At 44.0% G+C, this 16,909-nt stretch overlaps 1 protein-coding gene across 1 annotated transcript; it reads left to right on the top strand.

Annotated features, from left to right (window-relative positions):
* Positions 1-11,357: 11,357 nt before the first annotated feature.
* LOC119282268 (two-component response regulator ORR24-like) lies at positions 11,358-15,905 on the top strand. The gene is made up of 6 exons (XM_037562553.1): positions 11,358-11,510; positions 11,608-11,760; positions 13,807-14,166; positions 14,252-14,328; positions 14,659-15,597; positions 15,692-15,905. The coding sequence occupies exons 1-6, from the start codon at positions 11,363-11,365 to the stop codon at positions 15,728-15,730; spliced, it is 1,716 nt and encodes a 571-aa protein (XP_037418450.1). The 5' UTR covers positions 11,358-11,362; the 3' UTR covers positions 15,731-15,905.
* Positions 15,906-16,909: the final 1,004 nt, after the last annotated feature.

Raw genomic sequence — 16,909 nt, 5'->3', positions numbered from 1 at the left:
GTAGCGATTATGCGATCAGTAGAAAGCTTATGTCCTTAATGCACCGCTCAGTGTGCTGAACCCCAACGTCGTTTGTCGATGTTGCGAACATCGTACATACACGTTTTGATAACTACGTGATAGTTCAATTAAATGGTTTAAGTAGAGGCACCAAAGACGTTTTCGAAACGTCGCGGAACATATGAGATGTTTCGAGGGCTGAAATTGGGATTTCAGGCTCGTGCCCACGTCAAGAGGTATAAGACCTCCAACGATTTTCTTAGCCTGCAAACTAAGGGAGAAAAGCTCAATAGTTGAGCTTGTGCTCAGATTGTCTGAGCACAACAATCACTTGAATCGAGTGGGAGTTGATCCTCCAGATGAGATAGTGATGTTTCCCCAAAGTCATTGCCACCAAGCTGCTAGAGCTTCGTGATTAACTATAACATATCAGGGATAGAAATGATGATCCTTGAAATATTCATGATGTTTGACACCGCGAAAGTAGAAATCAAGAAGGAGCATCAATTGTTGATGGTTGGTGAAACCACTAGTTTCAAGAAGGGCAAGGAAACAAAGGGATACTTCATGAAACGGCAATTCAGCTGCTGCTCTAGTGAAGAAACCCAAGGTTAAACCCAAACCCGAGACTAAGTGCTTCTGTAATAAGGGGAACAACCACTGGAGCAGCATTACCCTAGATACTTGGTAGATGAGAAGGCTGGCACGGTCGATAGAAGTATATTGGATATACATTATGTTAATGTGTACTTTACTAGTACTCCTAGTAGCACCAGGGTATTGGATACCGGTTCGGTTGCTAAGTGTTAGTAACTCGAAATAAAAGCTACGGCATAAACGGAGACTAGCTAAAGGTGAGCTGACGATATGTGTTGGAAGTGTTTCCAATGTTGATATGATCAAGCATCGCACGCTCCCTCTACCATCGAGATTTGGTGTTTGCGTTGAGCATAGACATGATTGGATTATGTCTATCGCAATACGGTTATTCATTTAAAGAGAATAATGGTTACTCTATTTATTTGAATAATACCTTCAATGGTCTTGCACCTAAAATGAATGGTTCATTGAAATCTCGATCGTAGTGATACACATGTTCATGCCAAAAGATAGTAATGATAGTACCACCTATTTGTGGCACTGCCACGGAAGTCATATTGGTATAAGAACGCATGAAGAAGCTCCATGTTGATGGATCTTTGGACTCACTCATTTTTGAAAAGTTTGAGACATGCGAACCATGTCTATTGGTGTATACGCATGAAGAAACTCCATGCAGATGAATCATTTGGACTCACTTGATTTTGAATCACTTGAGATATGCAAATCATACCACATGGGCAAGATGACTAAAAAGCCTCATTTTCAGTAAAATGGAACAAGATAGCAACTTGTTGGAAGTAACACATTTTGATGTGTGCAGTCGAATGAGTGCTGAGGCATGCAGTGAATATCATTATGTTCTTACTTCACAGATGATTCGAGTAAATGTTGAGTATATTTACTTGATGAAACACAAGTCTGAATTATTGAATGGTTCAAGTAATTTCAGAGTGAAGTAGCAGATCATTGTGACAAGAGGATAAAATGTCTATGATATGATCATAGAGATGAGTATCTGAGTTACGAGTTTTGGCACACAATTAAGACATTGTGGAAATTGTTTCGCAATTAATACCGCCTGGAACACCATAATGTGATGGTGTGTCCCAACATCATAGTTGCACCCTATTGGATATGGTGCGTACCATGATGTCTCTTATCGAATTACCACTATCGTTCATGGGTTAGGCATTAGAGACAACCACATTCACTTTAAATAGGGCACCACGTAATTCCGATGAGATGACACCGTATGAATTATGGTTTAGAGAAACCTAAGTTGTCGTTTCTTAAAAGTTTGGGGCTGCGACGCTTATATGAAAAAGTTTCAGGTTGATAAGCTCGAACCCAAAGCGGATAAAATGCATCTTCATAGGAAACCCAAAACAGTTGGGTATACCTCCTAATTCAGATCCGAAAGCAATATGGATTGTTTCTAGAATCGGGTCCTTTCTCAAGGAAAAGTTTCTCTCGAAAGAATTGAGTGGGAGGATGGTGGAGACTTGATGAGGTTATTGAACCGTCTCTTCAACTAGTGTGTGACAGGGCACAGGGAGTTGTTCCTGTGGCACCTACACCAATTGAAGTGGAAGCTTATGATATTGATCATGAAACTTCGGATCAAGTCACTCCCAAACCTCGTAGGATGACAAGGATGCGTACTATTTCAGAGTGGTACGTAATCCTGTCTTGAAGGTCATGTTGCTAGACAACAATGAACCTACAAGCTATGGAGAAGCGATGGTGGGACCGGATTCCGATAAATGGCTTGAGGCCATAAAATCCGAGAGAGGATCCATGCATGAAAACAAAGTGTAGACTTTGGCAGAACGGCTCGATGGTCGTAAGGCTAATGAGTACAGATGGATTTCAAAAGGAAGACGGACAATGATGGTAAATGTCACCATTAAGAAAGCTCGACTTGTCGTTAAGATGTTTTCCGACAAGTTCTAGGAGTTGACTACGATGAGATTTTCTCACTCGTAGCGATGCTAAGAGTCTGTTGGAATTATATTAGCGATTACTGCATTATTTATGAAATCTTGCAGATAGGATGTCAAAACATTGTTTCCTCGACGATTTTAATGAGGAAAGGTTGTATGTGATACAACCGGAAGGTTTTGTCAATCCCGAAAGATGCTAATAAGTATGCAAAGCTCCAGCAATCCTTCTAAGGACTGGAGTGAGCATCTCGGAGTTGGAATGTATGCTTTGATGATGATCAAAAATTTTGGGTTTGTACAAAGTTTATGAGAAAATTGTATTTCCAAAGAAGTGAGTGGGAGCACTATATAATTTCTGATGAGTATATGTTGTTGACATATTGTTGATCAGAAATGACGTAGAATTTTTGGAAAGCATATACGGTTATTTTGAAAGTGTTTTTCAATGGAAAGCCTGGATTAAGCTACTTGAACATTGAGCATCAAGATCTATAAGGATAGATCAAAATGCTTAATAATACTTTCAAATGAGCACATACCTTGACATGATCTTGAAGGTGTTCAAGATGGACCAGTCAAAGAAGGAGTTCTTGCCTGAGTTGTAAGGTACGAAGTTAGGACTTAAAGCTCGACCACGGCAGAAAAGAGAGAAAGGACGAAGGTCGTCCCCTATACTTTAGACGTAGGCTCTACAGTATGCCATGCTGAGTACCGCACCTGAAGTGTGCCTTGCCATGAGTCAGTCAAGGGGTACAAGAGTGATCCAAGAATGGATCACAGGACAGCGGTCAAAGTTATCCTTAGAAATTAGTGGACTAAGGAATTTTTCTCGATTATGGAGGTGGTAAAAGAGTTCGTCGTAAAGGGTTACGTCGATGCAAGCTTGACACCTATCCGGATAGCTCTGAGTAGAGATACCGGATACATATAATGGAGCAACAATATAGAATAGCTCCAAGTAGAACAGTTATTTGGATTAGCTCCAAATAGAGCGTGGTAGCTACATCTAGGAGATGACATAGAGATTTGTAAAACACACACGGATCTGAAAGGTTCGGACCCGTTGACTAAAACCTCTCTCACAAGCAACATGATCAAACCTAAAACTCATTGAGTATTAATCACATAGTGATGTGAACTAGACTACTGATTCTAGTAAACTCTTGGGTGTTAGTCACATGGCGATGTGACCTGTGAGTGTTAATCACATGGCGATGTGAACTAGATTATTGACTCTAGTGCAAGTGGGAGACTGTTGGAAATATGCCCTAGAGGCAATAATAAAAGTATTATTATTATATTTCCTTGTTCATGATAATTGTCTTTTATTCATGCTATAACTGTATTATCCGAAAATCGTAATACACGTGTGAATACATAGACCACAATATGTCCCTAGTGAGCCTCTAGTTGACTAGCTCGTTGTGATCAACAGATAGTCATGGTTTCCTGGCTATGGACATTGGATGTCGTTGATAACGGGATCACATCATTAGGAGAATGATGTGATGGACAAGACCCAATCCTAAGACTAGCACAAAAGATCATGTAGTTCATTTGCTAGAGCTTTGCCAATGTCAAGTATCTCTTCCTTCGACCATGAGAGCGTGTAACTCCTGGATACCGTAGGAGTGATTTGGGTGTATCAAACGTCACAACGTAACTGGGTGACTATAAAGGTGCACTACAGGTATCTCCGAAAGTATCTATTGTTTTATGCGGATCGAGACTGGGATTTGTCACTCCGTGTAAACGGAGAGGTATCTCTGGGCCCACTCGGTAGGACATCATCATATGCGCAATGTGACCAAGGAGTTGATCACGGGATGATGTGTTACGGACGAGTAAAGTGACTTGCCGGTAACGAGATTGAACAAGGTATTGGATACCGACGATCGAATCTCGGGCAAGTAACATACCGATAGACAAAGGGAATTGAATACGGGATTGATTAAGTCCTTGACATCGTGGTTCATCTGATGAGATCATCGTGGAACATGTGGGAGCCATCATGGGTATCCAGATCCCGCTGTTGGTTATTGACCGGAGAACGTCTCGGTCATGTCTACATGTCTCCCGAACCTGTAGGGTCTACACACTTAAGGTTCGATGACGCTAGGGTTATAAAGGAAGTTTGTATGTGGTTACCGAATGTTGTTCGGAGTCCCGGATGAGATCCCGGACGTCACGAGGAGTTCCGGAATGGTCCGGAGGTAAAGATTTATATATGGGAAGTCCTATTTTGGCCACCGGAAAATGTTCGGGATTTTTCGGTATTGTACCGGGAAGGTTCTAGAAGGTTCCGGAGTGGGGCCCACCTGCATGGGGGGACCCACATGGACGTGGGTAGTGGGGGCAAGGCCCCACACCCCTGGTCAAGGCGCACCAAGATCCCCCGTTAGAAGGAATAAGATCATATCCCGAAGGGATAAGATCAAGATCCCTAAAAAGGGGGGATAACAATCGGTGGGGAAGGAAATAATGAGATTTCTTTCCTCCCACCTTGGCCAACGCCCAATGGACTTGGAGGGCAAGAAACCAGCCCCTCCACCCCTATATATAGTGGGGAGGCGCATGGGAGCTATAGACGAAGTTCTGGCGCAGCCCTCCCCCTCTCCCAAGTCGTCCTCCTCTCCCGTGGTGCTTGGCGAAGCCCTGCAGGATTGCCACGCTCCTCCACCACCACCACGCTGTTGTGCTGCTGCTGGATGGAGTCTTCCTCAACCTCTCCCTCTCTCCTTGCTGGATCAAGGCGTGGGATACGTCACCGGGCTGTACGTGTGTTGAATGCGGAGGTGTCGTGCGTTCGGCACTTGATCATCGGTGATTTGAATCACGACGAGTACGACTTCATCAACCCCGTTCACTTGAACGCTTCCGCTTAGCGATCTACAAGGGTATGTAGATGCACTCTCCTTCTACTCGTAGCTGGTTTCTCCATAGATAGATCTTGGTGACACATTGAAAAATTTTGAATTTCTGCTACGTTCCCCAACAGTATCACCTCCAAAAGAAAAAGGAACCAAATTAACATTTGGGGCTATGCTTGCTAGGCTCTTGATCTGATTTTAGTAATGGCACATAGGATGTGTCCGAATGATTTGAGGCACTCTGCTACATGGTATGTGGTGGGCTTGACTAACACAAGTCAGTGGAGATTATATCAACCTACGAGCACTTGAAAAAATAACAGGTTTCACCCTTTGCATGGCATAGACTTTTTTTTCTGTATGGCATAGACTAACGATGATACGGTTCCCATTTCCACGGATGTCATATCTAGACAATAGTACTTATTATGTCAACTTATTCATACAAGTAATTACATTTTCTATGAAGGCATAAAGGTAATTGCTTACTTTTTGGATCGCACAAAAAAAGCTTATTTCTTGGAAACCAATTATAATTGTATTACTTTTTTGGAATTATTGGGCTTTTAGGCCATTTCTTATTTCCGGTAATTCTTGAAAATCTTAGAGGCCTGTATGGCCCATTTACTCAAAAAGAGAGTGTGAAAAGTTTTATCCCACCTCGGTTGTGGAGGGTGAGTTGGACCAACATATAAGGTGGGCTCATTCACACATCACTAAGAGCATGAGAAGAGGGCACATAAACGCATGGTTCTCCTCCTCCGCCCGCCTATGCCACGTGTACAGGGAATCACAATGTGATGAGTTCTAGTGGAGTGAGGAATGAAAATATTACCCGAATTGTTTCGGGAATAAAAGAACTAGTTTCAAGAGAAACCGGAAGCGTTTCGGGTAATACTGGGAAAATATATAAACAGAAAATGTTTGCGGGAACCTAATATTAGTATAGAGGGCTCAAATATTGATTAATAGGCCCCTAGGATTTATTTAGAGGCTATGGGTAAGGAAAATAATAAAGGCAAGGCCTAATGGGAAAAGTTATTGGGCCCAATAGTGGAGGTGCTCCTTATTAGCTTTTTGGACAAGCTAAAGGGGGTGGGGGTTGGAGGAGGACTCCCCCCTCCTTGGTCGATGCACCAAGGGAGGGAGGCTCCTCCTCCAAGTCGGCCTCCCCTTCCCCCACATCCAAAATTTGGTGATGTCAAATTGTTGGGAAACATAGTAGAAGACAAAAAAATCGCCCCGTAGAGAGACAAGTCGCTTTGCCTCGAGCGCCCCTTCTCTAGTTCTAATTCTAGTTTAGACTTGTTCTAGGTTAGACCTAGTTCTAGTTTTCTCTAATCCAGATAATAGAGAAGCCATGTGTAGTTCTCTTCCTCCCTCTCCTAATTCTCAGGCGATGCTAAACTCTGCACGGCGAAGATCTGCCGAATCATGAAGCCCATACGCACGTAATCCGTAGAGAGCCCGTGCTTTCGGTATTCTGTTCAAGGGATCTTCCTGGACGGTTCGAGGGACTTCAAGAACGATCTACACTAACTCTTCTTCCGCTGCAACTTGAAGTTGGTGACAATCCCATCTAACCTTCTATGCATCTTCATAGTGATCCGGGATCTTGATCGTAGGGAGATTTTTTTGTCTTCTACTATGTTTCCCAAATATTTGACATCACCAAATTTTGGGTGGATCTTAGTGGAATATCTCTAGAGTATCCGTAAGGGCATCGTACAATGGTACTAGATCCATGAGGTGATTCGTTGTATGGGTATAGTATCCGACCTAGGCAGAAACGTCAAACATCATCGTAAAAAGTAGAAATTTTCCATTTCCATTGGCTGGGTCATCATCTTCTTCAAAAACAATTTCCTAAAAAGAGAAAAGCATTATATCAATGCATCCCGTTGGACTCCATTTAACGCAATGAGGTTAAGTGGTGCCTCTAGGTCTTTCTATATAGAAATCATTGGGTTCCAATCTTGCCCTCCAAATCCAACCTTTTTTATTCTTACGACATAAATTTGTCACATAGTGCATTATCTCCTTCATCTTCATTTGTCAGGTGTCGGGTTGAATCATTTCATTTCCATTTTTCACGTGGTGTGCTAACTCCTTTCATCTCTCTTTGTCGAGTGGCGCTTTGACTCCTTTCTTCCCCTCTCTCATGTGGCACATTGTGTTCTTTCATCTCCAACTGTCGTGTGGCACATTGACTCCTTTCATCTCCATTGGCCAGGTATTTTTAAGCATTTTTCCAGAATGATAGTAAGCGCTACTGCATCCCTTAAATCATTTTAATAGGATTTGTCAGATCATACGTTGGCATTTCATAATATAATTATTCATGTGCATGAATAATGCGAGCTCCAGGGAAGTTCATAGGATATCGTTGCTCTCTAATATTTTGCAAAAAAGAACAAGAAACGACAGCCATCGCATGCCTACTTTTTCAAGAATGTGTTTTAAGTGGTTGGGAGTTCCACTCGTCTAAATCACACCATATCATTTTGGTCCAACACTTAAAGTTTAAATTAATTTTTTTTCATTGCTTCTCTATTTATACATGATGCGCTCAGAATCAGTAAGCATTGTCATGTTTCCTTTTGTGCTTGCTTCAAACTGATTGCGATAAAGTTTGATTGGATCCTGGACTCCGTCGAGTCTGGGTTTTTGAAAATGGTTGAGGTGTATTTTTGTTGGAAATGATCATATAGATGTTATCTACTGCACCTAGAATTTTTTTTTTTCGAAACGGAGGCAAAGATTGCCTCATCTATTAAATTAGCAGAAGAGAATTGTCCAGTTAATTACGGAAAACCGGGCAAAAACCGGAACAACAAGGGCCAAGCCCATTCCCATAGACTGAAACACACAGGGCAAAGCCCACCCTTATCGACAACATGCCGACCTGCGGCCAGACAACGCAACTCCGACTCTGACGGAGAACTCAGAAGAACGAAATCAGGCACGGCTGGCGCCACGGAAGATCGCCGAAAGGGCCACCTGCAGCCAGTCATCGTACACCACAGGGCCCCGCCGCCGCAGCTTCGACTCCACAGCAACAAACAAACCGAGGCAATACCGTGGACACGCCGGAGAAGAGCCGACTATCGCAACCATTGCCGCGTCGCCGACATCGCTCCCACCATCATCGTTGCCACAGAAGTCTGGCCGCCACAGTGAGTCTCTCGGGGCCGCCGCCCCGACATCCACCGCTCCCTCGCGCCCAACGCAATCAACCGGCACCGCCTTCCGGGGCCGCCACCCCGACATACCACCACTCCCCTCGAGCAGCAACGCCGCGCAACCCGGCTGCCCGCAGCCCACGCTGCTCAGGGCAACCCCTCGCAGACCACGAACGTCGCACCACATCCGGGGCCGCCGCCCCGACGTAAAGTCAGACCGCCCCTCTAGGGCACATCGACCAGGCCGACGACCTCGCTACCCACGCAGCACCAAGCCGCCACCAAAACAATGCACAACCGCGACTCTACCCCATAGAGGCACCGTTACATCGCTATCCGAGGCCGCCTCCTCGGCGTACATCCACCGTCCAGAGCCGCCGCCCCGGCCTCCATCACCCCGACGGCGATGCAGCTCTGCACCACTGCCATGAGACCACCACTCCACAAAGGTCATTGCTTCCAAGGCGGTGCCTCCAAGAAGGTAACGACATAATTGCCGCCGCCGCCCGCTCCAATGGAGCTTGGGTTTTCACCCGGAAACACCAGACAGTTGCGGCAGTAGATGGACGTAGCTCCGCGATGTGCCTTCAGGAAGGAATACAATGCTCAAGAACATCGCCAACATCGGCACCGACCGGAGAAGGTGCAACACTTTCGCCCGGAGAATCTACTCCACTGCCGAGCCTCACGAGGAAGCCAATGACATAGGAACACAGCAAGCTGCGCAGAGTGCATCGTTGCCAACCACCAGCCCTCAACACGCCGCAGCAAAACGCCTTGCCAGATCTGCGCACCCCCGGCCACCTCCAGCCCAAACTGCTGCTCCATTGCACACACGGCCAGAGCAGTAGAAGAGTACACCACTCCGGTGGCTAGAGACCGATCTCCACGACCACCATCACAGCGCCGCTGCGTCGCCGCCCAAAAACTGCGGCTCACCGCCACCGCCGCAGCTCACCAACATAAGAAACCTCCACCGTCGCGGCGCCGCCGCGCCGCCATCCAAAAGCTGCGGCTCGCCTCCATCACCGCAGCTCCCTCGGCCGAGGGAGGGGACCCCAGGCACCCAGCGCGCCAAACAGCCATAGCCCGCCGGAGCGTCGCCGTCGCAGCACGCCGGAGCGCCTCCATCGACAGATCTGGGCGCCGGGCGCCAGATCGACGACGGCCGGCCTCAGCGCCGCCCCGCACGCCATCCAGCTGAGGAAGGGGGGGAGCAACGCTGCCACCATGCCCGGGGCCGCCGCCCCAGCTTGCTCGCGCCGACGAGACGCGGCCGCCGCCAGATGCGTGCCTCCGACCGGGGCGGAAGCCACGCGGCGCGCGACGAGGACCCCCCGCCTCATATAACATGTTTATATATATACGTCCACAAAAGGATCAAGATCTACATTTTAGAAATAGCAAACAAGACATGCATACAAATCCACATACACAGTAAAGTATATTTTAAGAGAAGCTTACACATATGTAAAATACATCAACTACAAGTCAAACTATTTCAGAATATATTAAAACTTTTAAATAGGATTTTTTATTATTTAAAGGTATCCTGGTTCACTGGGCCGGGCCTCCAAATCGCCTAACTCATTCAACGGATCATCTATTAGTTTATATATATATATATGACCTGAACATACGCTTTCGGTGCATTGAGACAAATTTCATGAGAATAAAGGTGAGGTATTAATTTGAGATATGACCTGAGCATTGCCAAAAGCCTCTTTTGGAATACAGACGATATCATCTAGCTCCAACGTTGGACCACAAGAAAGTTGACATTTGACAATGAATGGAAACAAAAACGAATTTTTTTTTATGGAGGGTAATGAAAATAAAAATGGCAGAAACTGCGTATATCCATCGCCAGGACCACAAGAACTCCACTCTTATATCCCTGTATTTCTTTCTCTCTTATTTGTAAACGATATATTTCTTTCTTTGTTGAATACATAGGCCTGACACCTCATAATAAGGATCAAAGCATAAGCAATCATTTGGTTCGAATTTGTGTGTTACTCACTTACGCTCGCCCTTAGCTAGGGTGCATCCGGTACTCCCTATTCTGAAACACCCTTGAACTTATCTTCTTCAAGTGTTTTTCTTCAGATAAAAATGCCTTTGTCATATTATTTTTCCACAAAGTGATAAGTGGAAAAAGGCTTCCACTCCTTGAGTTTAGGCCTCCACATTTTCACATTGCCATGCAAAGGTAGGTAGGAATCTGACGATTGAGACATGAACGCTCTCTCCGTTCCCGGTCAAAGGAAGCAGGAGCAGAAGCCTCTCCTTTTTGTAATTCAAGATCATAACATTTGTGTTCCAACATTAAACATTTGGTGAGAAAAGAACAAAGGCAAAAAACAGCAACACCACCCGTGGTTTTTCTCCTCTCATGGAAGGAACCACGGGCCGATGGCACAAGCAGACACGCACATTGACATCGCCAGATCAAATGGCGTAGCTGCAGAAATTAAGGAGTAGAAACTAGCGCATGTACACTCTTGACCGCAAGACTTCCACTCCTTCCCTTGACCCCTCTACCCCTATAAATAGACGCCCTGCATCCTCCATCCCTTCTCACCACTCCTCTAAAATCCGGATTGTTCAGTAACTTCAGTTGTGTCCTAAGACGAGGAAGGAAGCTAATCGAGGTTTTGGGTTGTGTTCTTAGATTGGCTGTGAGGTTTGCGTTGATTTGTGTTTTAATCAGCATTTTTCTTGACGGCGTTTGCTTTTCCAGGTGGGAAGAAGTTCGGAGAAGATGGCCACGATGGGTGGGGACCGAAGGCAGATGATGGAGGATGCGGCAGAGGACAAGTTCCCCGAGGGGTTACGCGTCCTCGTCGTCGACGACGACCGCGTCTGCCTCAAGGTGCTTGAAGCCCTCTTGCGCCGCTGCAAATACCAACGTGAGTCTCTTGATCCCTCCACTTCGCCATAGTCCATTAGAATCGGGGCCTTGTGATCTATTTGTTTCTTTGCGAATAATGCTCTGCCGCTATGCAGCAACGACGGTGAGGGATGGAAACACGGCGCTGAGGATGCTCATGGCAGGGAAGCAGCAGTTCGACTTGGTCATCATCGACGTGCGCATGCCGGACATGGACGGCTTCAAGCTCCTCGAGCTCATCCGGCTCGAGATGGATCTGCCCGTCATCAGTACTCTCACTGCTCTCAATCCAAAGTCCAATTTTTGTGTTTTGCATCCTTGGGCATTGACAATTGTTTTTAAGAACGTACTTTTACTCCTCAATCTTGGAGATACCCTGAGAGGATATTAATTTCTTTGGGCAACATGTGACATCCTATATATTTAGGACGATTTTATGAAACCACATACACATCCACGGCACATGCACTCTATTTCTAACCTGGAAGAGTTCTAAAGAATGGCATCCCCACTGAGTCCGAACCAACGGGGTCCCATCTAACCGTTCATCCGTCCGATCGGATGGCGAGTGGGGTAGAAGAGCGGAGGTGGAGCGACACATGAGTTAGTAGGGGACATATTGTCGGTTTCTAGCCCAAACCAATGGCATACTATCTAACCATCCGTCCGATTGGATGGCGAGTGGGGCAGGAGAGCGGAGGTGGAGCGACACATGAGTTAGTAGGGGACGCAGTGTCGGTTTGTAGCCCAAAACAATGGGATCCTATCTAACCATCCATCCACTAGATCGGATGGATGGTGGGGAAGGGGAACAAACGTGGATATCACGTGATTATGAGATTCCAATTATTGTTTTTAATAATTGGGTTGATAGTGTTCAGTAGGCTAGGGACATGGTCACTGGAATGGCTAGTCCTAGTGAGAGTCCGTGTCACGACTCCAATGTAACATAGATTCCACATCCACGTGTTCGATGGGCCTATTTATGGACCATCTAGAATTTGATTTTATAAATGAGTAGCTTGGCTTAGTTAGAGTCTCTATCACTCCAATGTAGACCCCACTATCCACGTGTCCGTTCGTAGTATTTATGGACATCTAGAATTTAATTTTATATCATCTCGATTAATTGTAAAATCCTACCAATAAGAACGAAAACTATAATATATTCATGTTTCATGATATGACCAAGTTATATTTAGTTGTTTCCAAAACTAATATTAAAATTTGTGTTCTACCAATCACACAAAGTATACAATTGCACCACATTTGTTTGCTAGGGTTGCATGAATACTACAATTAAGAAATACCTATGTTGTATTGATATTATTAAGTTTGAGATTACTACTCATCTTCATTCTCCTTAAAGTTGTTACTCCTTATGACTATTAACTCTCGAGAATAACATATAAAGTAGGAGTGTCACTTTTAAGTACATACATCGAGTAGGTTAACCATGGGTAATACCTAAAATACTGCATATTTGTTGACTTTGAACAAGCACACTAATTTGTAGACAAATTACTTTCACAGAAAGTGCAACCGCACATACTTATTTTCCAGAATCTGTACTATTAATGCCCAAAAATCTTCCCAGACAATTCTTGCCCAATCTCTGCCTCGCCCACAGCTGCATGCAATTAATTAGCTATATAATTTTTTACACATGTCAATTATTTAGACATTAATTTATGGAAAGTATCATCGAGCATTGGACGAGAGGACCACGTTAATTATGGAGAGTATCATTCTTTGGACGGGAGTATCACATTAATGATGAAAAGTATCATCGAGCACTGGACGGGAGGACCACATTAATTATGGAAATTATCATGTAGAATATGTATGCCCCCGTGGCAAGCACAAACAATTAGCTAGTTGTAATAAAAAGGCTATTGACAATGGTCCTTAACATTTAAAAACTAATATGAGTGTGATCACTTAAAATGCTTAGAGTGTTACATGGGCCGATAGATGTTACCTAGTATGCTAGAGAAACATGGTTGACTGCCAATAATATTACTTGACCTTCAGGTTCACCAATAGATAGACATGATGATGTGTTTTCCCTACGTGGAACATGTCGTGATATGGCTTAGGTATTGTGTTACCGTTATTGTTTTAGCCATTATTTCCGTATCTTCCTATTCAATGTGTGAAAAATTTCCCACTTAGTCTGCATTGAAGCAGAATTATAAAATTGAACATTGAAATGCTTTTTTGTCTATAGGCACTTTGACAAAAACATATGTACACTTCATAGATTTGTGATTTTCTAAATTCTAAATCTAAGTCATTGGTCATATGGCATGCAGTGCTATCCGCCGATTGCGACAAGAAGGTTGTGATGAAGGGGATAGATCATGGCGCGTCTGACTTTATGGTGAAGCCAGTGTGTACCCATGAGCTCAAAAACATATGGCAACATGTTCAAAGGTGGAGAAATCCCAAAGCAATAAGCCACATCAGTGATCATGACAGTGATGTCCAGAGAGTTCAATCGGCGACTGCTGACAAGAGTAAGTTATCGGGGAATAAGAGAAATGTTGGAGATGATTCTAACGAGCACAATGAGAGCACATATATATCCGCCACCCAAAGCAAGCCCAGGGTGACATGGACAATTGAGCTACACAACAAGTTTTTAGAAGCTATCAACCAGATTGGCCTTGATAGTAAGAATTCACATCTTGTGCCTCATTCATCGACAATGTTGGTTGCTCGATATTTTCATTATAATTTTTTATTACATAATTGTAGGGGCTGTTCCAAAAAAGGTATTGGAGCTGATGAATGTGGATTACCTCAGTAGAGAGAATATCGCGAGTCATCTACAGGTTTATTTTCGACCTTTATGCTAAATTTCTATGTTCTTGTTACTATTACTCGTAGTCTAACATTTTGTCATATATAAGTGCAAGCTTTTATTTTCTGGGGAACATATCAGTCAAAGCTCTAGCAATGCAACTATCATGAAGTGTAATTTTAATTAAACGTGTCCCTTAAAATGCGAGGCTTATCTCATATAATGCATGCCCCATATTTTTAGGTGTATTTTTACCCATGCAACATCTTCGGTTCTTTTTGTACTCACATGTTTACCGTTATTTCTTTTTCGACGAGGATCCATCTCATACCTTGTTATTTTGGCTGCCTTTTTATTTCAGAAGTATAGATTGCACTTAAAGAGAGTCAACTCAAATCCCTGTGGCAATGCATATGAAAGATGGAACTCATCGTACAACATGAACAACAAGGGCAATTTCATGCATAATCATGAACATGGAAGATGGAGTGTGTCCTCTAGCGACACTGCCTCTTGGAGTACAAACAATTATAGTGCAACGGGTCACTTGGCTCCACCAATGAACATCCAAAGCAACTCCTACATGGGGTCATACCTCCATGATGGTAGAATGCCGAGGTATGTTGGGAAACAACCTGCGGACGCGAGAAGATTCACAGGTTTTGGTGACCCTCCCGTCAGCCTATACAACAACATACCCAATGAGATAATGTTAGATGAATTTCCTTCATTCAATAATAGTAATTACTATGCTGACCTCATGTGTGGCAAGCTAATGGAGATAAGCAAAGGCAAAACCCCTTCCAACCGTCAAAGTTCATTTGTAAATACAACAATTGGTGGCGAGAGGTCTCTTGTCGCATCACAGGTGAACTTCCCACATATCAACCAACTAGAGAGCTATGCAATGTCATCTGGTCGTCTGCCTCTGCAAAATGAAAAGGCAACATTCATAAGCAACACCACATCAATGGGAGGCTTCACTGAGCAGATGGCACCATTCAACATGGCAAGCAACACAAGCTCGGTAGGAATGATGTTGAATGGTAGCTCTGCACTTGATGCAAGTAGAACTTCAACTGAAGATACTCATCTGGTCAACAGTGAAGGAACTACTTCGATGCTTCACAACCTCCAGACAAACAATTTCTTCTCACTGACTCAACCACTTGATGGCGGGGATGGAGCTAGCATTCTTCCTATGCAAGAAGGCACACTTGATCAACAACCTCTTAATGATCAACCGAATGAAATCAATGCCTTCTCAATGGATGATATATTTTCCAACATGCACCTGGAAGTAAGAACGTTTCTCATTTGTATGAATTTATGCGCTGCATATGAATTGTTGAGTTGGACATGTGTACTTAAATAACACTTTTCTCTCAATGTAGGATTTCATGGGAGATGATGCTATCGTGGAAGAAGCATGATAGGTCTGTATGTTAGCCCGCCCAACAAGTGAGATGCTTGATCAAGAGTATCATGCTCAAGGGGCCTCTTTAAGGCAATAGTGTGCTTTGACATGTTTGCAAACATAGTGATATGTGTAGCCATTTTCATATACCAGTGGTTCTTTGAGATACACTTCCTCTTACATAACATTGAGAATTGACGTGTTCTGCAGAACAAGCATAAACACCACCCTTTGGAGACTGTTGTGCGTAATACAAGTCTTATGGTGGAAGCTTTTACAATAGGGTTAGCATCCTGATAATCAAAACAGTAATGCTTCTTGAAGCCTATAGTAATAAGGCACACTTTATAACTGGGATAAACTTGTTTGTCAACCATCATGTTTTTACCTCGAGATGGAATACTAAGTGCCAGGTGTTACGCTTCATTAGAGCCGTATATTCTTCATCCATAGCTTTTTCTTCAATTCTTCACTAGAAGCCACAACTAAAGACATATAAACATTTTGAAAATGCAGCTATCTGGCCATATTATTGCACGCCGACCAAAAGGACCAACAAAGCATCGAAATCATGTCCAAATTATGTTTCAATGCAAAGAGGGAACACTTTGGTCAATGGAAAAGAAATCAGTGAAGCTAGAGGTTTTCTAGGTAAAATTATAATTTTTTTAACGCTAGCCCACATGATCTTCACCAGAATACATGAGAAGAAGATATGGTCAATGTTTTCTCCCTCCCAGGGAGAACACCAAGCCATTAGAAGGGCCATGTCTCTCAGCCACCGGATCAGCAATAAGCAACGTTACCAGACAACCCCCCAAGGAACACTTTAGTTTTAAGTGGAAGCTAGATATATATGGTAAGGGAGGCAAAAGTGCTCTAATACCGACCATTGACAGAGCCGTAAACAAAATGCCCGCGGGCCCTTGAGAACTTCTATGAACCCTTGAATTAAGTGGCATGCTTAGTTCTGACCCTCCCGCATACGGTTTCAGACGGTGTGCTGATCCGTGGGGCCCGATCTGTGTAGGGCTTTGACTGGACGTGAGAGGGGAAAAACCATGGTAAATTCATTTTGGTTTGTGTTAGGCTAGGTCATAGTGACATGACAAACCAAGGTTGAGTCGATGTCTTTGATGACCTGCAAGGGCACATGGCTATTGCATTTCATGATAAGTGTTGAATCCCACGGGGA

The sequence above is a fragment of the Triticum dicoccoides genome, chromosome 3B, assembly GCF_002162155.2.
Source record: "Triticum dicoccoides isolate Atlit2015 ecotype Zavitan chromosome 3B, WEW_v2.0, whole genome shotgun sequence".
Lineage (NCBI taxonomy): Eukaryota > Viridiplantae > Streptophyta > Magnoliopsida > Poales > Poaceae > Triticum > Triticum dicoccoides.
Note: the sequence above shows the minus strand (reverse complement) of the source record. Positions and strands in the feature narration are given on the sequence as shown.